Source organism: Aotus nancymaae, unplaced genomic scaffold (genome assembly GCF_030222135.1).
Source record: "Aotus nancymaae isolate 86718 unplaced genomic scaffold, 86718_ANA_hifiasm-v0.15.2.pri h1tg000041l, whole genome shotgun sequence".
NCBI lineage: Eukaryota > Metazoa > Chordata > Mammalia > Primates > Aotidae > Aotus > Aotus nancymaae.
In genome coordinates, this window is record NW_026988455.1 from 7,241,702 (window position 1) to 7,264,295 (window position 22,594).

Genomic DNA, 22,594 nt, shown 5'->3' on the forward strand with positions numbered 1-22,594 from the left:
CACCCAGGGGATTTTATTCTAGCTGGGGAGAGAAGTCACTAATACAAACTTTTTTTTTTTCCTTAAAATAGTTTACACCTTACAAAGTACTTTCACGTTCCTGACCCCGTTAAAATTATAAAGTCAGAACTGAAAGGAAATTTACAGATCATCTCTAGGGGTCAAATATTGGCAAATATTGGGCTACTTGCTAAGCTCCTGCCCATGGCAGACATGGCTAACATACCACACACTCAGTCGTTCATTTATTTATTGGACATCCTCCATGTTCTACAGAGCATGTTAGAAATAAAGCAGAAAACCAGACAGACTTGTTTGCTACCTGATGGAACTCCAAGGGGAAGAGACACATTAGACAAATAATTACATGCATGAAGAGTGTTTTTCCCTACCCACCTCTATTTTTTTTTAAAAAAAGTGTTCTTGGCCAGGTGTGGTGGTGCATGTCTGTAATCCCATTACTTTGGGAGGCCGAGGCGGGCGGATCACGAGGTCAAGAGATTGAGACCATCCTGGCCAACATGGTGAAATGCCGTCTCTATTAAAAATACAAAAATTAGCTGGGCGTGGTGCACGCGCTTGTAGTCCCAGGTACTCGGGAGGCTGAGGCAGGAAAATAGCTTGAACCTGGGAGGCGGAGGTTGCAGTGAGCCAAGATCCTGCCGCTGTCCTCCAGCCTGGGAGGCAGAGAGAGACTCTGTCTCAAAAAAAAAAAAAAAAATAGTAATAATAATGTGTTGTTGTTGTTTTGTTTTGTTTTTTGAAACAAAGTTTCACTCTTATTCCCCAGGGTGGAGTGCTATGGTGCGATCTTGGCTCACTGCAACCTCCACCTCCCAGGTTCAAGCGATTCTCCTGCCTCAGTCTCCTGAGTAGCTGAGATGACAGGGGCCCGCCACACGCCCGGCTAATTTTGTATTTTTAGTAGAGACGGGGTTTCTCCATGTTGGTCAGGTTGGTCTCAAACTCCCAACGTCAGGTGATCCGCCCACCTCGGCCTCCCAAAGTGCTGGGATTACAGGCGTGAGCCACCGTGCCCGGCCAAATAAAGTGTTTTTAAAAGCCGGTGTTGGGGCAGACAAGGGCATCACACACTGGGAGGTACTCTGGGGGTGGGACAGGGTCTGGAAAGTCTCCCTCAGGAAGTGATGTTTAAAGTGAAGTCTAGGGGATTAGGAAATGAGTCTCTGAGAGAGTGGAGAAATACTACATACCAGTATGAAGCATGGCTTGAGTGAGGTCACCTCCAGGGCTGAAGAAGGAGCTATGGTTGCTAAGTGGGGGTGGGTGTCCAGAGGAAAACAGAAGGTTGGTGGAGCAAGGCCTTAAAGACAAAGAGGTTGACAGGGAGAGATGGGTGGAAGAGCTTGAGCCAAGGGCAGATATTATTGTTTCTCCTCCTAAGCTTCCCAGGATAGCAGCGTTCATCTACTGTCATTAAAAACAAAGAAAAAGTTGTAATTTATTGGCCACCTAGTATGTGGTGGCAATTTTCATGAATTCTCACATCTTCCTTGCAAGAGAAGTATTCTTCCGGTTTTACAGATCTAGAAAAGGCTTGGAACGGCCAGAGACACTTGCTAAGCCTGGCCGTCAAGTAGGTAGCAAGAGCTAAGATTGAACACATGCCGGCCTGCCTTCCTAAGCAGACGCGCTTTCCACAACGCCTCACTGCCATTAAAATCCCAGGCCGAGGCTTGCTCTAACAGCAATCAAATACCACTTGGAAAAGGACAGATCTTTGAGGAATCAGAAATACTTCTGGGGAAAGGATGAGCAGAGGTGCCCCCGGTGAGTGGATACCACTAGGCAGAGGTCTATGCGGAAGAAGCCGACTTGTGGCGTGGGAGGTAGGGAGGAGTGAGAAGTGATTGACGGGGCGTCCCTGGCTGCTCTAGGACTGCACTGCAGGGAGGTGCCGGCTCTAACCACTGCCCGGCCCGGTTAATCATTTCCTGACCTTCCTTCCTCCTCTCGCCCTGGCCGCAAGATTGCCACATCAGTCTTCCCCCTCCTCCTGCTCCCCTTCTGGCCCCGAGGCTCCTTCGCCGGGTTTTACAAGGAGCCCCAACTTGGAAGCAATATTTGTAATAGCCCCGGACGTCCTCAAGTGCCCCAGTGAGGTCGCAGGCTCGATCCTGGGTACGCCGGCCCAAGCGGCCCCTTAAGGCTTGCTCTCTCCCCTAGACCCTTATTAAAAAGAGGTCAGAGGGTCACGGATCCAATCATGGCACAGATTAACAAGTTACAGACTCGGTTTCCCCCGCGGTAAAAAGGGGACGGTAACAAGGGGACGGTAGCAGTTAGCTGGTAGGGTGTTGCGAGGCTTAAATGCGGTGTGTGAAGTGCCTGGTTGGGAGACCGTAGAAGGTGTCTAATAAGTGCTAGATCCCTTCCCTTCTTATCGCCTGGAGGGGAGTTTAGCTTGCCCAGCAATCCCAGGCTACGTTAATCTCAGTTGAACTTCCAGGTTTGAAAGTCCTGCGACGTGCTGGAGGTAACGCAAAAGGTGAGTCACAGTGACAGGGTTTGAACGCAGGTTCATGGGCGCCCCTGCGGGCGCAGCCTACGCAGCATCTAGGTGGCTGGCTAAGGCCACGTGTTCAAAACCTAGAAAGGGCTCCGGATCGCACCTGCCGCAGGGAGCCGAAAGCTAAGTCAGAAATGCCCTGGCACCCATCAAACCCGCTGCCCGCCTTCCCCGGGGCCAGGCCCTTGCCCTCCCCCAGCTTGTTTCTTCGTGTATAACATGAAGGCCACGGTGCCAGTCTGCCCCAGAGGTTTTAATCTTCTTCACACTTTGCTATGCGGCGGGATTTTTACCACATAGCCGCGGAGTAGCCAGCACAACGTAGGTTCAGTCTCCTCCGCCCACCGCAGGAAACGCCGCGGACGGCCTGGGGTGCCCCGCTCGGCGCCCCACCCTTCCCGGTTACGGGGAAGCGGCGGGACTAGGGAAGTCACTTCGGAGCGCAGCCGGACTCTGCGCCACCAGCTGGAGCGCGCCGGGACCCCACCCTGCGGGGTGGACGGGGGCGGGTCAGGGGGCGGGGCTTGCCCGGGGGCGGGGCGGGGAGGGGGCCGGCCTGGGAAGGCGGAAGCCTCCAGTCTAGGGGTGGCTGCAGAACCCGGATCTCGGATTTACACGTTCTACGGAGCGGGGCGCCGGGAGACGGCGGGCGAGAAAACCCGGCGCCCGGAAGCCCGTGCTTTCTTTGACGCAAGGGCTCGAGACGCAGCCGCCGTCGGCCGAGCGCCCGGCTAGGAGCGACCCCAGACGGAGCCTCCGGAGTTTCTCCGCCCCCACCTCGCCCGGTCCTGGAGCCACGGTCTTCCTAGCCACCTTCCTCGTGGCCATGGAGTGTCCACACCTGAGCTCCAGCGTCTGCATCGCTCCGGACTCAGCCAAGTTTCCCAACGGCTCCCCATCGTCCTGGTGCTGCAGCGGTGAGTGCGGCCCCGGGCCGGCCCCGCCGCGCACCCGAGGCCCCGGCTCTGCCGGGCCTGCCGTCTAGGAGCCGCGGGCTGCCGGCGCAAGGACTTGGGGAGGGGCGAGGGCGAGGGCGAGCCGGGCCTGGCGGGCTAGGGAGGGTACGCGGTGAGGCGGGCGCGGGCGGGAGCGGCGGCTGCTCCTTTGTTTCCCGAGGCCCGACGGCCGGGCAGGCGGAGGAGAGGCCCGCGAGGGGCGGGAGTCCTCGGAGGTCTCGAGCGCGTGGGGGCAGCGGCGGGCGGAGACCCTGGCCCGCGGCCCGCGCCCTTGCCCCGCCCTGCCGTGGCCGGGGGCTGTGTCCGTCCGAGTCGCGGGGTCGCCTGTGGGGCGGGTGTCGGGCCCCCGAGGGGCGGCCGCACGTGTGGCGGGGCCCGCGCCGCGCTCCTCCGCGTACAGGACGGGAGGATCGCCGCTCTCCCGGCGCAGCATTGTCTGGACTGCGGGACGCGCGGGGGCTCCTCTCCGCCGCCGGCCCCGGCCCGGCTTTCCTTTCCCTTCTCCTCAGGCTCCGGCACCCCGAAACCCCGAGAGGCGCTCGGAGCTCGAGCGGCGGAGGTCGGGGTCTTTCATCCGCCTGGGAGGGTGAAGTTTGAAAACAGGCTGCTGGCTGAGAAGCTCGGAGGCTGAGCCAACAGCTGCTTTGGAGGGGACGGCTCGAGTTTGCTTTTCACACCTTTTGGGTTGTCCGAAATTGCGTTGGGATTCCCGAGTTCCTGTGTTGTGAAACAGTTATTAGGTTTATGTAAGGCTTTTGAGTAGCTTAAGCGTTTTAACTCCTCCTGCGGGCCCCCTTGGAAGCCCCAGTGCCCTCTCATTGTCTGCTCTAAGCGACTTCTTAGGATCGCACCGGCCACACGGCTTTGATTACTTCCTGGTAGGGCCCTTGTGCCACCGCTAGTCTTTGTTTATTAGCTTTGAGATGATCACTGGTAGCTTGGGTTATATTAATAGTGTACAATTCGAATTATTCACTTCAAAAATCTTAAGTTCATTTGAAGAAATGTAGAAAAACGGCGATGGTATGATTTAGCTGTGACATGTCTCGTTGTGGGCCGGAGCTGGGAAGATAGTTTAAAGAATGCCTTAACACTTTTGACAGCTTCTTAAATAGTGATTATGTCCTTGGAAAAAAACATTGGTAGGTCCACAAAGAAAAATATCCTCTGGGATAAGGAATAGAAATAACTGCGGTTTCCTGGCGCGCTCAGACATCTGATGCTTTGCTTACCTTTGTAAAGTCAGATATCTTTTTCTGCATGAAGCCTTTAAAAATTAACCGGTTAATTGGTTTCACAGAGTAGTATTGCAGTTCTTTTGTGAGGATGCAGAAACTTGTGTAAATTACCTTTTACCTATAAATCTGTTGGAATGTTGAGTATGGAACAGCAAATAGGGTGTATGGCACTACTTTACAGATTGGTTGTTGGTGGTACATTAGCTACAACTAGCTACTGGTGTGGTGCTATAATTGTTACTTAACTTTCTTCCCCCAAAGAAATTTGAAAACAAAAAAAAGACCAAAGTAAACGCCAGGAAAAGCCTACCTCACAGGGAATGGTTGGATTACTCTTGCTCATCTGTAGTAAACTACAGAAAGACAAAATGGACAATTAGTACACTTCTGGCATTTTCTAGATAAAATCACATCAGACTTAAAAATGGCTTCACTGGGCACATCAATCTAAAAAAAGGAAAATAATTGTGCAAATGGCAGATACCCTATTGTGAGTCAGCCTTGCCTCTATCAGTCAGGGAGTCCACTTGAGTGTAAAAGAGATACAGGAAATTGAGCATCTCTTGAAGAACTTAATAAGTTAAAGTGGAGCATAAGGAGATGTGCTGATAACAAGAACGAACTAGTATGTTTAGCCATAAGGGAGGAGTGATTTCTGTCCAAGGAGTAAGATGGCATCTTTGCGTCTTGCAACAAAGTGTGCCTGACAAAGCTTTGCAAGCCTGATTCTAGTCACTTGCTTGGATTTGTAGAACCAATAAAGCTAGTTTTGCAACTTCGTGTGAGTCCACACTCTGAATTGAACTCATTTCATGTAGGTTCAACCCATTTGATATAATCTAGCATTATTGTATTAAGCTTGATCTTGTGTGCCTGTTGTTTCTGTGATTAAATGATTAGCAAATCTGTGAGTCCTTAACTAACTCGTTATCTTGGAGTGTTATATAGTCTGGTATGTTTTTCTCCCATACTCTTTATTTTATTTTATTTTATTGTTTTTGGTAGGGGACCGAAAGGGTAGCTGATGTGTTGAATAATACTGTGACTGGGTATCGAATCTGATTATGTTCTTATTAAGGAGGGGAAAATCCCTGTTTTGGCACTGGGACAATGAAAGTAATGCCCTTGCCTTATTTTCTTTGGGAGTTTGCAATTATACCACAGCGAGACAGCCAAGCAAATTGCAAAATCCCATAACATTCTGGGTTCCATCAGTTAACAGTACCTAATTGAACAAATAGTTCTGTTTTCTTTGAGTATCAGTTTCCTTATATAACCTGTAAAAAAGGATAATACTTTGCATTTACTTCACAGGTGGCTGTTATGATGAACAAGGTAATTTTTTGTGAAAACTTTGTGAAACTTGTGTACACTATTCAAGTAATAGGTGGTGTTAGAGGTCAGAACATCTTTATAAAGAGGACTCTGAATAATTAAATATCCAAAGCCCATTAAATGGGGACCAGAACAGACTGGCTTTATGCTGAATGATGCTTTACAGGGAGATACAGAACTCAACAAGATTACAAGAAGTAAGAAGTAATTTTACTTCAGAATTACCATGAGCTTCTTATCCTTGGAAAGCACTGTGTGTTAGGTTATATAATTATGTATTACAGCAGTTCTTACACTTTTTGTTCTTAGGACCCCTTTACAGTCTTAAAAATTGTTGAGCACCCAAAGAGCCTTTATGTAGCCTGTATCGGTTGATACTTGTCACATTAGAAATTAAAACTGAGAAAACCTTAAAATATGTATTCTTTAATATGCTTACAAATAATAATAGACCCACTATCTATAACATATGTTGACAGTTTATGTAAAATGTTTTTCAAAACAAAAATTTAGTAGGAAGCGTGGCATTATTTTACATTTTTGTAACTCTTTGTTCAGCTTTATAGAAGACAGCTGGATTCTTACATTGCTTCTGCATTCAGTCTCTTGAAATGTCACACATCATGTAGCCTCTGGAACACCCCACTGCATGCTTGTGAGAAAATGGCAGTAAACAAAAGTAACATCTTAAATATTATTTATGAAAATCATCTTGACCTTCTGGACCACCTGAATAGGTCCTGGAAACTTTAAAGGTTCCAGGACCACATTTTGAGAACCCACTTGTGTAAGCTATAGTTAACAGTTAAGGATACCTGCTCATATCAGAATAACTTTAAATAATTAGAGAAATCCTTAAGGCTAGCAATTTTTATGTTTCTTTAGAGACCTGAGGTTTTGAAGTGTATTAGCTGGGAAATAGACCATGGGGATTAGTAGTCCTCTGCTCTCAAAAAAGTTAACAGTCTAATCTAGCTGAGGAGAGACAGGAAGCTAACTAAAAGATAAATCCATGTTGTGGTTTAAGGTAAATGTTGAAAATAGCAATCTCCTAATAACGTAAAGGCTGATTTATGTCTAATTGTTGCTTAAGGGATTCTAATTTTAAATGAAAACGTTTTAAATAAAAGCTAGGACATTCTCTCAAGCTTTTTGTTATGTGCACATATCAGATGTTATTTTCAGAAGCTGGAGGCTTGGGCAGTCCTTATTTTTGTGGGTAAAAGAATTTAACCAGTGGGAAAAAGCACAAATTGTTTAAAAAGATGCCCTGAATACAAGTGTTTGAATAACTAAGGAAAGCCAAAGACCAAGCATTTGAACTCAAGGGTTTGGGTTAAACAGCCAGTTAAATTAGAGAGATTTAGTAGGATAGGCATGATAATTTTTCTCTGATTAATTCTTCAGCGAGTTGAGAGTACCTCTTTAAGTTTTCAGTACACACTTGCCTCATATTACTGTACCCAAGAAAAAGTAAGTGTAGATCAAGTAAACGTTATGCAATTTTGGGTGGATACTGGAGATAAACTCTTTTTTAAGGGATCTGTTCAGTAAGATTAGGTGTTGATTATTGGTTGTCAGTGGTAATAAATTTGTAATGGACTGATCAGGTTGTGATAAAGGTAAGAAATCACCTTGATGGAGTGATGGGTTATTTTGTATCGTATTTCTCCCCAACCTACATTTCACACTCTTGTTTGCCCAGTGGACTAAATTTTCTAAATACAGTCAGTCATTTGCTTGTCATTAGGTCAAATGCATTTACTGCTTTTTAGTAACATTCTATGATGTATTTATTAAGTGCCTAACACTTAATAGGGCAATTAGTAAATATTTGCCTACTAAATAAAGGAACTTTCACTTAGATATGGCTGGAAGGGTCTTTATGTTGAAAATAAATGCAGAGTAAGTGGACTTTCCCCCAGAATGCTTTCACTGGCCTGCACTTCCAGTGTAAGCTGAATTGTGAGCAAATGACCATCTGCAGTGTTGTTATCACAATGAATTTGTGTTCTTTTGGTAGTCTGTATTTATAGATGGGCAGGTAGACAATTTAGTTGTAAATGTGGATAAGGTAGTTAAAAATCAGTGGACAGGTGATACTTTTTCACATTAATTCTAAAATTTAGTATTTGAGTTTTATATATCCTTCTGAAGAATTTAAACTTTGTTGGTAATATTTATAAAGCTGAAGTCAAATGTCTTTCTAGTCTTTCTGCAGTATTCCTCCCCCACCCCGCCTCCCAGAATCTTAAAGCAGTCTCAGCTTATTTCCAAAGTCTCTAAATGATTGGTCATGGATGTGAAATGTGTGAAATTCAGAATGTGCTCCACGTATGTGTTTTGTTTAAAGAGGCTGCAGTATAGAGATTGAGCTTAACATTTCCTTGTTGTGAAGAAGTTTTGACACATTGATCAGAAGTTATTTTCCTAGTAACATGCTTAATAGTGTGTAAAGAACATCCTTCATGGTTTAAGCAGAAGAAATGATGGAGTTGGGGGAAGAACTCTAACTCTTTGGTGTGGTTTCCTGTTATTTATCCCCAAAATAATTTCTTCTCCTCATTCTTTGCTTGTACACCATTAGCCTTAGGCTCGTTTAACAGCCTACTTTTTCCTTACTGAAATTGATGTAATTTCCTTCTCCACTGGAATATAAAAGATTGATTTTGGGTTCTTCAAGCTAGATTTAGAAATACTTATGTTTTATAGTGTTTGCAGCTCAGTGAGTAGACCAATGAGCAATTTACTGTGTAGCTCAGTGAGTAATTTAAATTCCTGTTTTAAAATTTGAGTCCCTCTTCCATCAGGGACTAATTTACATGTACATTTATTTCCCCTAACCTAACCTGCTCTGTTTTTTTTTCCTTTTTGAGCTTTTCTCCCCTTCCTGACCTTGTTTTTTTTATATTTTTTCTTCTTTGAAAACAAAACGTTAGTCTCCTTTGATTAAGCTGCAGTTTCTGACCTACATATATACAGGTTTGTGTTCAACCAAGGCACTGAAATAGATTTAGTAGGTAGATTATCAATGTTTGAAGTGGAAAAGGTATGCTGTTTAACATATTTTGATATTTTATGTTTATTCATAGCCTCTTTAGACAGGAGAGCAATTGCATTCTAGGTGTTTTTAATACAGCTTTCCTGGACAGATGGCTTGGAAGGAAGTACTTTGATGGATTCTCAGTAGGGGTTAGTACTTTTTGGAGGGTGTATTTATGATTAAGCTTACCTTGATTGACAATTTAGAATGCTGAGAATAGTATTAAGGACAGTAACAGCTTGTTGGTCTTACCTAGAATTGTCTTGTGCCAAGACCTCTCAAGATACACTGAGATTTCTGTGTAGTGGTCTGTTTTGAGAATGTAGGTAAGCATAGGTATCCTTAAGACTGAAAAAAAATTCACCTAAAATTGTTCATTGCAATTGTATCTTAAAATCTTTGGGGTTTTTGAATGAACTTTGGCTTAGAAATTTGTAGAGATCATCTTTTTAACTGCTGTGAGTCTGCAGATGTGATTATCTATAGTAATTCCAGATGTTTTCTCATCTGTTAGTTTTACTGAGTAGGAGGATAACTGAGAACAACATAAAGTAAATTCAAAGTAGTTTGCTAGCATTTAATCCTGACTAATTTAATTAACTATGCATGCTTGGTAGTTTTTTCTGTTTTATAGATTATGAAACTGAGACAAAGGTTACGAGTTGCTTAAGATGCATGGGAGGTATTAAAGATAGTCCAAATCTTAAACTCTAATACTATTCAGACTTTTAGCTTGCCTTTTTTTTTTCAAAGCAGAGTCTTCATTTTGTCATTCAGTAACTTAATGTTTGACAGTTTAAAGAATATAAAATGTTTGGAACCCATACTTTAAATAATTGCTTTGAAGATTTTTGACATGAAAATGTATTTTAAATTCCATATCTCAAAAATTACTTATTTTAAAATTTGGTATTTGATTACCCCCTCACCCAATTTAATGTTTAAAGTGCTGGCAAATTGGAACAAGGAATTGGTGAAATACTTTGGAAGAAACAACTGTTTTAAATGTCAACCTTACGCTCAGATCTAATTTTTTTGTAGGCTGAAATTGATATTGCATTAGTTCAGACATAATAAACCAGTCTCCTCACTATAGCTATGGATAAAATGCAAATGCAATTAGCTTTTGGTTATTTTAACAATGGGTTTCAGTTATTGATGTCTCTCTACCCCCCTTATTTTTTCATTTTTTTCTGTTAGAAGATTCTTCTTGGAGATGATTTGTTGTAGGGTAGAGGAGGGAGAGAATTCTTAAGGTATAGAATTTTGCATTTGCTTCTGGTAGCTCAGAGGTTGTTTGAAATATTTGCTTTTAGTCAGTATACTTTGTTGATTCCATTTAGTTTTTCTAAGGTTTTCCAATTGTATTTTCTGTAAAAATTACAGTCTTTAGACTATAAAAACTACTATAATAACTGCAGATCTTAAGACACATTTCCCCCTTTTTTATTTTTAGACAGAGTCTTGCTCTGTCGCCCAGCCTGGAGTGCAGTGGCGCGATCTTGGCTCACTGCAACTTCCACTTTCCTTGTTCAAGCGATTCTTCTGCCTCACCCTCCTGAGTAGCTGGGATTCCAGGCACCTGCCACTATGCCCGGCTAATTTTTGTATTTTTTGTAGAAATGGGGTTTCACACTGTGTTGGTCAGGCTGGTCTGGAACTCCTGACCTCGTGATCCGCCTGCCTCAGCCTCCCAAAGTGCTAGGATTACAGGTGTGAGCCACCATACCTAGCCTCCCCCCTTCTTAAGATACAATGAAAAGTGTATCTTCAATGTGTGCTATTTACAGATGTATAAAATGCAGATGAATTTAGGAAGGCAATTTCAGATTTTGAAAACTGTTGAAATTAAACTTGTACATTGAAAAATCAGATTTGCAATTGTCTTAAGTGTTTGTGTTAGCTAGATGCCTCACAATAAATACTAGCTAATATAATTTTATAAGACCCTTTGAAGAGGGAATTTAGAGTTTATTTTTATGATAAGCCAGGTTATATCAAAGATACTATAACTAACTAGATTTTATGTGGAGACTTTGTACTCTGCCTTAGTGTTTTTTCTGTTTTTTTTTTTTTTTTTTTGGAGACTGCTCTGTGGACCAGACTGGAGTGCAATGGCGCGATCTTGGCTTATCGCAACCTCCACTTCCTGGGTTCAAGTGATCCTCCTGCCTCAGCCTCCTGAGTAGCTGAGATTACAGGTGCACTCCACCATGCCCAGCTAATTTTTTGTATTTTTAGTAAAGATGGGGTTTCACCATGTTGGCCAGGCTGGTCTTGAACTCCTGACCTTATGATCTGCCCATCTCTGCCTCCCAAAGTGCTGGGATTACAGTTGTAAGCCACTGCGCCTGGCCTCTGCTTTAGAATTGAATAGCTCTATCAGTGTGAAATGTTTCCATTCTTGAGTAGAAGTTTTCTCCTGTTTTTTCTTTGTTCTAGCTGGGTTTAAGACAGCCTTCTTTGTAGAAATTGCTTGTCTGTTTATCCTTGATCCACCCTGAAGACTCTTAATTTTATGAACTGTTCTTGTATCGTGTCACCACCAGAAAAGCCGGCCGGAAATTAACTGTCATCTTTCTTCAGGTTTAACTTAATTGCTTATAAGAAAGTATAGTTATTTTAGCTTCTTTCAATCCTTGTCCTTGATGACCAAGCTCAGGTTTTTATTTTTGCTTATTTTTCAGAGATGGAGTCTCACTCTGTCACCCAGTCTGGAGTGCAATGGTGCAATCATAGCTCATTGCAGCCTAGAACTCTTGAATTTAAGTGATCCTTCCACTTCAGCCTCCCAAGTAGGCTGGGACTACAGGCATGTGGCACCATACCCAGCTAATTTTTAAATTTTTTGTAGAGGTGGGATCTGGATGTTGCCCAGGTCTTCTGACTTTAAGCCATCTTTCCACCTCAGCCTCCCAAAGTACTGGGATTACATATGTGAGCCACCAGGCTGGCTGGGTTTTCTTTTTTAAATAGTAGATTTTTTAATTGTTCATTACTTTGTTTTGAACATTTGTTGCACAATACTGGGGTAATGTTTTGATTAAAGTTTTTGAAGATCAAGTTTAAATTTCTAGAAAACAAATTTCTGACATGGAATTATTCCCTGAGATAATCGATAGACAATATGTTAGAAAAATGTTCTACTATGATATTAGGCATTTAAAAAATAACTGTATAATATAGACACTATGGGACCGACAATTGTAAAAATTGCTGATTGAGCAAATTTTAATTTTAGTTACACACAGTAAAATGTTATTTGGTTTGAGATTAACTCTTATTTCCATGTGAATTATTTTGGATAGTAATAGTGAGATACTTCAGCATTGGAGAAATTGCTTTATAACAACTAAAGGATCAAACTTCACCTTAAGTGTATGAAGTAGCTGCCAGAGCTCAACATTTGTACCATGAGAATTTAATTCTGAGAGCCTAAGTGCGTTCATTTCATTTTAGTCACTTTGAATATTTTGTTTGTGTATAGTTTTTTAGAGCCTCGTTTAAAAATATATGTATTTCTAATTTTTTTCTTTGAACACATAATACAGATTTTTGGGAAAATGTGGGTCATGTTTGAAAATTGCATCTGTTGATTGTAAAAGGAAATTCAGACTCGTGGTTTTGGTTAAATAATTAGGACAGCTAAAAAAACTAAAATAGTTAATGGTTTTGGAGTTTGCATGTGCCTATTTTCTGAAATATTGATTATCTAACCCTCGGGCAGGGAGTATTTGCCAAGTTTGTATTTCTTTTTTGTGTTTCTTCAAAATGAGTCCTGTTGATTTTAAAAGAATAAGGAGTTTCCCAGTAAGTACAAGTGCGGTACTTTTCCCCCTTCCACTTTGTACTTTAGTGTTAACCTTTTTTACATAACCACAGAGAACTAGGAAGAGAATTGTACAATGCAGATATTTAGCCTATTGTTTGCCAAGGAAAGTCTTTGATGTTAAGAGATCCCTAAACTTCTTATTTTATTTACTTGTGGGAGGGAGTGCTTCCTTAAATATATATAAGTCTTTTCTTATATTGCATACACTTGCAACTATTATTTTTAAATAATAGTTGTATGGTATTTACATTTATAACCTGATTCATTTCTTTTGAAGTGCCACTACTGTTTAACCATGGGCTTGCTTACTCAGTTTGTTGACAACAGCATATAATTGCATCAGATCTTGCTGTATTAAATAAATGGAGACATTAGATGTCAGAATTTTTAAGTAGTTCATGGCTTTTGTTTTTATTCTGTATATGATCAGCTTCATAGGGAAAGTTATTTTTGAAATAATTTGAGCTCCTGGAAATTTTTTTGTAACTATTTGTGTCTGGTCTCCCGAAGGCAAAAACGGCCCATTTTGACTCTGATGTAGTAATCTGCTTTGGCTTTAGTGGTTTTTAGCCTTCCCCCCACTACACAGTTCCGGTATTTAAACTGAAGATCAGGAGTAGCATAATAGCTTCATTAGGTGTTTTTCACCAGAATAGATCTGAACAAGTCTGAATTTGTGGTAGAAGAAACCGTAACAAATTTGTTTAGTGCATTACAGTTTTTGAGAATATGTTGTTTCACACACATTGTTTCTATGTGTTGTTTCCGTTTCATGGTGAAAGCATAAGGAATCCATTTAAAAATAGAGTAAAATGCTAGAGCCAGTAGGGGGAGGGGACCAGCCTGTGGACCAGAATTTGCCTCTGTGTGGGAAGTCAGCAGGACCAGATGCCCCTCTCTTCTTTGGCTCTGTAGGTATCTGGATCTGTTAACATATAGATGACAAATTTTGGCCAGCTTTGAAATTACATTTGCTAGTAGAGGGCACATATCATTAACTCTGCAGTGGGAATAAGGAATTCAGTAGGTGCCTGACCCCAAATGATAAACTGCTATTCTAATTTTTATGCTGTATAATAGATTTTAGACATTTTTTTAAAAAGATAAAATTTGTTTGGGGAATTTCATGAATTGATATGAGTTACATCAGTTTACCATTTGAAGATTAATTCATGTTTTCAGAACAGTAATACACATTTCTGAAATTGTAATACAGAGTTAGGTAATAGTATCAAAGGACTTAAAATAGAATTTTAGTCTTCCTCACCTCCATTCTCAGTCCTTCTCTCCAGAGACAATCTCTCTAAGCTCTGTTTAGCTTTCTGTCTCATGTTCACCTACAGAATTCTAACCAATGCTCTGTGATTTCTTAATTTGTCATTTTTAGGCATTACTCTGTGATATCTTGCTGTGGTAAATGAAGACTAGTGTTAGCACCACTTGTCCGTCTGTCTCTCCATTTCCCAATATAATTAGATTACATATTTTAGTTAATATAGTGATTAATTATTCTTTCTTGCCCAACATTTTATTTTTTTGAGTTAATAATTGCTGCTTTAAAAATTGCTTAGTTTACCTTAGACACATTTTCTCTTAAATGTTCCTTTAAACCTGTCAAGTGTCTGTGAATATTATTTTCAACCCCTTCAACAGATTAGATTATCTCCCCACACTAATTCTTTTCCAAAAACCTTTCCAGAACCCTCTGACCTTTGCTCTCATTTGAAATAATTGTTCTCCAGGCCTACTGGAGAGTTTTTATCCTGTGATTTCCTCTGTTGATTTTTTTGTTTTTTTTGTTTTCTTTTTGAGACGGAGTTTTGCTCTGTTGCCAGGCTGGAGTGCAGTGGTGCAATCTTGGCTCACTGCAACCTCCGACTCCCTGGTTCAAGTGATTCTCGTGCCTCAGCCTCCTGAGTAGCTGGGACCACAGGCACACGCCACCACGCCCACCTAATTTTTGTATTTTTAGTAGAGATGGGGTTTCACATTGACCCCGTGATCTGCCTGCCCTGGCCTCCCAAAGTGCTGGGATTACAGGCATGAGTCATTGAACCTGGCCTGTTGTTCTCTTATAATATTAGATCTCTTATTTCTTGGATCCCATGTCTTCTTTTTCTTGGTTTATTTCATTGTCTTGCTGGAGTACATCAAGCTCTTTTCTCACAGGAGGTAAATTTTTTTCTCTAATTCCATGGCACATTAAGGAGTAAATTTTTTACTCCTTCCAAGTCTGACATTTTAATTTTGCCTTTATACTTGATTGCTTGGCTTAATAGAGAATATTAGTAAGAAAATAATTTCCCTTAGAGTTTTAAAGGCATTGTTGCTTTGTTTCTAGGTTCCCTGTGTTGCAGTTGAGAAACTGATGCCTTCCTGATTTCCTCCTTCATATATGTCCTTTTATTCTTTTTCCTAGAAGCCTTTAGGGTATTCTTTTTATCCTCGGTAACTGAAATTCCAAAATATGCCTGGGCATGGGTAGTTTTTCTTATATTTTCTTTTATTTTTAATGGATACTCAAGGGGTTTTTTGTCTGGAGGTTCACATCCTTGAGTTAAAAGAAATTTTTTTGTATTATAAATTTGATGGCATGCTCCTCCCCCCATACTTATATCCCCCAATTTGTTCTTTTTTTCTTTCTGAAACTCTTACTGGTTGGATGTTGGGTGTCCTGGGTGGAGTCTCTGATTTTCTTATTTCTTTACCTTTTGGTTCTAGTTTCTGGTGTATTTCCTTGGTATTTTTTCTTCCATCCCTTGTGTTGAATATTGATCACTGTATTTCAAATTTTTAAGAGCTCTTTCTCATTTCCTGGCCATTCCTTTTTCACACATCCTGTTGCTATTGTTTTGCAGTATCTTCTATTACCACTCTAGCAGTTCAGAGTGTGTTGGTTTTGAAGTTTTTATGTGCTGCCTGTATTGTTTCTATTTCTCCTGCGTTCCTCTTTTTCTTTTTAAAATGATTCTTTCAGATTGGAGATTTTCTGTAAAGATCTGTTTTGTCTTTATCTTTTCATATAAGAGTGAACTTTTTCATGTAAAAAGCTTTGTAATTGTGTGGGGCTTGTCTACAGTGTGCTTCACTATGAGATGGGGAGCAAGCCACCTTCTTTATTGGAGGAAGACACTCATATCTGTGCTGAGAATTTTTTCTGGTACCATTGAGTTTTTCGGTTTTCCGTCTTTGGGGTGTGCACCTGGCCACTGATGTTCTGAGATCAGGTTGAAGAATTTCCACAACTCAGTTGTCCTTAGAACCCCTAGCCTCCTTGTGTTCAGTCCTGTCCTTACCTGGTGTCTGCTGTGTCCCTGTAACCAGAGCTATTCCCATCTGTGTTCTTCCTGGCTGACACTTAGGCCATAGCTTCCTCTGCACTGCTAAGATTGTTATTGCTTCCCTGACTTCTTTCTCACTTCCAAAAACCTGTTGAAATCTTTTGTCTGCTTTGGTTACCTCACATGTTCTCTTTATCTTTGTGGGTTTGTATCTGTTTTTTTCCTTTATTTCATTTAAGTGGGTCTTAGGTGAGAGAGGAGCTAAGTGAGAATTTGTCTGCCATGTTTGGTTTGGTGTCAATTTTTAAATGTATGTCATTAATAATCCAGTTTTTAGGGCATTTTGCCCTATCAGAAATGCATCTTATTAGTTACTCAGAGTTAAACCACTAAAGTGAAATTTTACATTAATCTATTTGAATAAAAATTCATATTCAGATTTACCTTCTCTGATTGTTGCTACAATCAGAGTCAGCAGAGAAAATAGGCAAGCCCAAGGGGTTTGACCTTACTTGGAAAGCCAGATCACATGCCAGGCTTTGTATAGGTGTATGCCTATGAAAGAAACACAGTTGTAAGGTCACTGGGAGCACTGCAGTTAATGCGTTGTAATACTTTTATTGGACTAGTTCATCATTCATTAATGAAGGGAAGTTAGTGCCAGGTTTATAGGATTCTTTGTGGTAATTTAACCTTTTCCCTTGTGTTTTGGTTTTTAAAAAGTATGTTTTTAAATGGTAGTAAACAACACAGATTTACTTACTCTCAAATTTTAACATTCTCAAAATTTAAAAAGACTTTTGATTTTGATATAATTTTACACTTGGAGAAACACTGCTAAGAATAGTACAAAGAACTTCTGTATACTTAGATTTGCCAGTCACTCACGTTTTGCCTCATTTATTTTATCATTTATATATGTACCTTCTGTTTATATATTTCCCCTGGTTAATTTACAGCTATAACACTCCTTTATCCATAAATAGTTTTGTTTTTTCCCCAAGAACAGGTCTTTCTTTTCAGTAAGCACAGAATATTGGTCAAATCAGGACATTCGATAGTGATAGAATGCTGTTACCTAATGCACATTCCTTGTTCAGATTTCCTCAGTTGTCCCAACAATGTCCTTCATAGCTATTACTCCTTTCTGTTTTCCTACCCAGCCACCCTGGATCTAATCCAGGATCATGTGTTATATTTAGTTGTCATAACTCTTTAGTTTTCTTTAATCTCCAATAGTTCCTCAGCCTTTCTTTCTTTTTCATGTCTTGGTTTTTTTTTTTTTTTTTCCTATTCTAAACCCACAGCCAACATCATAATGTCTTAGTATTTTTGAAGAGTTCATTTTAGTTATTTTATAAAATGTTCTTCAATTTGAGTTTTCTGAAGTCTCTTCATGATTAGATTCAGGAAATGCATTTTTTGTAGGAATACCACAGAAGTAATGTTGTGTCTTCTCAGGCATCATATCAAGTCTTGGTTTGTCTTGTTTTTGGTAATACTAACTTTGATTACTTTATTAAGGCAATATTTGGTAGGTTAATCAGCTGTAAAATTACTATTTTCTCCTTTGTTGTTAAGAAGTAATTTGTGGGCCGGGCGCGGTGGCTCACGCCTGTAATCCCAGCACTTTGGGAGGCCAAGGCGGGTGGATCACGAGGTCAAGAAATCGAGACCATCCTGGTCAACAAGGTGAAACCCCGTCTCTACTAAAAATACAAAAATTAGCTGGGCATGGTGGCTCGCGCCTGTAGTCCCAGCTAATCGGGAGGCTGAGGCAGGAGAATTGCTTGAACCCAGGAGGCGGAGGTTGAGGTGAGCCAAGATTGTGCCATTGCACTCCAGCCTGGGTAATAAGAGCGAAACTCTTGTCTAAAAAAAAAAAAAAGAATTTGTGGGAAATATTTTTAGATTGTGTATATACCCTGTTTCTTACCAAAGTTTTACCCAGTAGTTTCACATTCATTGATAGTTCTTGCCTGAATCAGTTATTAGTAGGATGATTGCAAGGTGGTGATTTTCTGACTCATAATTCTTCTACATGTTAGTTGGTATTCTACTATAAGAACTTTCTCCCTCACTTACTATTAATTTGCTTACTTAATAAGGGCTCATAGGGTTGTTTTTTTTTTTTTTATTCTGTGGCACTCTTAGCATTATTTATTTTGAGGCTCAAAGTAGCTTATATTTGAGCCCTTTCTTTCTTTCTGGCACAAGATGTTCCAGGCTCATCTTGTACTTAGCCTGTTCCAGCCTTGGAATTAGCCATTTCTCCAAGTAGCCCTCATTCTTTTTGGCTGGGAATAATATTTATAAACTAAGATCTCTCAGCACAGAAGAGCTAATACATATAAATAAATAAACATATCTACATCTATTTTATTTCTGTGTGTATTTGTGTGTTTATCACCATGATTTTATATTGATAACTACAATTGCATTCAACAACATGGGCCTAGTCTTGCCCCCTTCCATATTTGTAACACCTTTCTTTAACGGTGAAAATCTGGTTCCCATTATCTACAATGAGTATGTACTCATTTGCTCAGTTCTATAATCAGAGAAGATAATTCCAGAATTGCTAATCCATACCATTGTAAAGAAACCCCCTTATAACTAGAGTTCAAATTTGTTAACAGTTCTTTTTGTATACTGACAACATATAAAGTACTATGTTTAAAAGTTTATTTGGGTTAGTTTTTATCTCCCTTTTAATACACTTATTTGACATAAAGTTTGTTCATTTGTTTGTGTTTGATTTCCATTTTAGATTTTTAAAATCTCATCTTTATTAATTTTATTTTGCTTTTTGAGTATATAAAATGTTGTCATGGTTCCAAAAGTTAAAACTATCCAAAAAGCTGTACTAAGCAATATGACTACGTAATACCTGCCACTCATTCCTACCCACCCCCTGTAGACAACCAATTTCATTAATTTCTGATTAATTCCTGTGTTTCTTTTTGTAAAGAAAAGCCGATGGGTATTTTCTTTTTCTCCCCTGCACAGAAGATAGCAAACCACATATACTCTTTTGGACTTCGTTTTTTTCATTTGGCAGTATATGCTGGATGTCACTCCCTGTTTGTAGGCATTTTCCTTATTCTTTTTAGTACTCCATTTGTGGATGTGCCACAGTGAATTCAACCCGTGTCCTATGTGTGGGCATTCAGGTTGTTTCCAATATTTGTAGTTACAAATAATGTAGCAATTAATAGCCTTGTACTGAGATATGTTTGTATTATCGGGTATCTTCAGGGAAGAACACAAAGTTAACTTTTTAATTGTGGGAGCAGTAATGTGTAAGATAATACTTCAAGCTCTTTGCCTGCTTACTCCAAACTTCCCTTCCACTGTGGTCGTACAAATGTATCTAAGGCTACTGAAGTGAAATACTTTATCATAATTATTTTTCTTTTGGGAAATCTTGATATTAGAGAGCTAGAAGTGGCCTTGGGACATTTTTAGTCAAGTAGTAGCTGATCATATGCCCTGGGTCAGGATTCATTTTAAGCAGTTAACTGTTCCTATACACACTCATCAGTGCTCTTCGACTGCCTTGGCTCAGACCAGCTGTTTCGGATACTTCTCCCTTCCATTTAATTTAATTCACAATAGGTTCCTTCATGTTGAACTGTTGACTGGCCACTCCTGGGGTTATAGAATGGCAGGAGGACAAGACAGTTATACATGGGATAGAAATAAGGATTTCAGCATCTGTTTTCTCTGATAGGTCTCAGAGGATGGATGGTTATGAACTGTAGATCCTCAGAGGAATGGCATCTTGGATTCCCAGATGATGCTTCCGGTGATCTGTTTGTCTGAGACAGGATCTTGCTTTGCTGCCCAGGCTGGAGTCAGTGGTGCAATCTTAGCTTACAGAGGCCCGAAATTCCACACTTAAGTTATCTTCCCATCGTAGAGACGCAGTCTCACTATGTTGCCCAGGCCCATCCAGAACTCCTGGTCTCAAGTGATCCTCCTGCCTTGGCCTCCCAAAGTGCTGGGATTACAGGCATGAGCTGCCTCGCCCAGCCCTTTCAGGCAATTAATGACTTATAGTCTTTTGTTCCAGCTAGTGAACATTGGAGTAGAAGGGAGACATCCTCTTGCATTACTAGATAACCGCATAAAAGGTTGGCTAGCATAGCTTCCCAATAGAGGGGCCACAAATGGATTACATACATGTTGAAATAAATGATCCCCTCAGCCTGGAGGTGGCTGTACTCCTGGACAGATCATTTCTGGCCATGAGAAACCTCTTCAGTTAATGTGTGTGTACCATACAGATGTTACTTTCTGTGCGTGGCCTGACATGGGAAAGGTTCAGAAGGTAGGCTAGAGCACAGTCTCAAAATTAGCCTCTGCTCCTTAAAGAGAACTAGGTAATAGGGTGAAGAGAAATTGAATTATTTAGGTAGACAATTAGGTTAAAACCTAATTGTCCATAAAAATAAGCTGATAACCATATCTTAAACGTGATGTGATTTGAAATTCTTACCGACTTCTTTGCTAAAACAAAAGTTAGAAATTAAAATATATTTCTAAATGACTTGGCTTGTAACCTCATTTTATTGGATATTGGAATATAGAACAGTTCACATTAACGAACTTAGCATCTTTGTTAGTCTGAATTTTGACATTTTATTGATTACTATACTGATAATATACCAACAGTGCACTAGAGTAGATACCCAGAGTATATTTTGGTTGATTAGATTAGTGTACTAGGATTTAGTATCTGTTCTGAATACCTCTGAGTTTGATGTATTCTAATAGAGTTTTGACACTTGAGTTGCTTCTCTACTTAAATGTTTTACCTGAATAGCATTCTGTTGTTGTCTAAACCTTATCTCTTAAAATGTGCTTCTAAAATACGTTTTTCCTGAAATATTTATTTTACACTAGGTACTTAAAATTTAATGATTCTGATTTTAGACTGAATCTAAATTCAATTTTGAAATAAGCTTATTGAAATTGAGTATTTATTTGATGTTTTGAATATTGTTTAATTTTAGGTCTGGTATAGGAGGAGTTTGAGGGAAAGGAACCGACATTCACTGAGTGCTTTCCATTGGCTAGGCCATGTGAGGTAGAAGGTGGGATTTGACCCATTTTGCAGAGAGGAAGCAGGCTCTGGAACTAACTTAGCTTAAGGTTATAGAATAAAATGGTAGAGCTACAACTTTAAGAAAGTTGGTTCTGAAGCCTGTGCTTGGTTCATTATGTCACGTGACCTGCATAATGTTTATTTTGAGTCTATGGAGGAACAAATTCCTATGAAGGCAACTCATTCTGCTTGGTACTTTCTTTTTTTCTTTTCTTTCTTTCTTTCTTTTTTTAAGGATTCTGGGAGCAAAGAGGGGACTTGGAGGCAGAAAGAACAGCCTATGCAAAGGCAAGAGGGTGTAAGGCAATGGCAGGAAACTGGGTCTGGCTGGAGCACCAGGTCTGTAGGGGGCGCTGATATTCTAATGCTTACATGGCCAATTGTCTTACATGTGTCTGTCCTGTTCCTTAACTAGGCTCCTTGAGGGCGGAGACTGTGTATTTTGATTCAATTCTACGTGATTTGATAAACTAAGATGACATATGCAGGGCACTGTTTTATTTATTTATTTTTTATGAAAGAAAGAAAGATAAAGAGGGAGAGAAAACAGGAATCTTGCTCTATTGCCCAGGCTGGAATGCAGTCTAAAAATAGGTATTAAAAACCTCTTTTATGCCGATAATTGTGCTTAACAGCGGAAACAGGAAGGAATAAGGGAAGAAAATAACAAACAGCCAACCAATATTTCATTTAAGTCTGTGAAATGCTATGCAAATACTGAAGAGTGATTTACTTCCAATTATGTAGTCACTTTCAAAATAGGTGTAATGTGATACTGAGAAAAATGTATTTTCTGTGAACCTGGGGTGAAGAATTCTATAAATATTCACTGAGTTTACTTGTCCCAGGTCTGAGTTCTAATCATAGATGTCCCTGTTAATTTTCTATCTCGTTGATCCATCGAATATTAACAGTGTGGTGTCAAAGTCTCCCGCTATTATTGTGCGGGAGTCCAAGTCTCTTTATAAGTCATTAAGAACTTGTCTTATATATCTGGGTGCTCCTATATTGGGTGCATATATATTTATAATCATTAACTCCTGTTGTTGCATTGATCCTTTTACCATTATGTAATGTCCTTCTTTCTTTCTTTTAGTCTTTGTGACCATTAAAGTCTATTTTGTCAGAGACGAAAGTTACAACTCCTGGTTTTTTTTTTTTTTTTTTTTTACTCTCTATTTGATTGGTGAATCTTCCTCCAGTCCTTTATTTTGAGTCTTTGTGTGTCCTTGCTTATGAGATGGATCTGGATACAGCGTACTGATGGGT

General features: G+C 40.3%; 1 protein-coding gene across 3 annotated transcripts in view; it reads left to right on the forward strand.

Annotated features, from left to right (window-relative positions):
• Nucleotides 1–3,232: 3,232 nt before the first annotated feature.
• The window catches only part of USP3 (ubiquitin specific peptidase 3), an 84,083-nt gene continuing 64,721 nt past the window's right edge, over nt 3,233–22,594 (forward strand). The window contains exons 1-2 of one of the 3 annotated variants that reach the window (XM_064361388.1): nt 4,438–4,628; nt 6,039–6,059. In XM_064361388.1, coding sequence (XP_064217458.1) covers nt 4,607–4,628; nt 6,039–6,059 — 43 coding nt within the window. In that variant the 5' untranslated portion in view covers nt 4,438–4,606. Of the gene's footprint in view, nt 3,448–4,354; nt 4,365–4,437; nt 4,629–6,038; nt 6,060–22,594 lie in introns of those variants that run through there. The other 2 variants (XM_021666230.2, XM_064361391.1) reach the window with 2 other exon arrangements.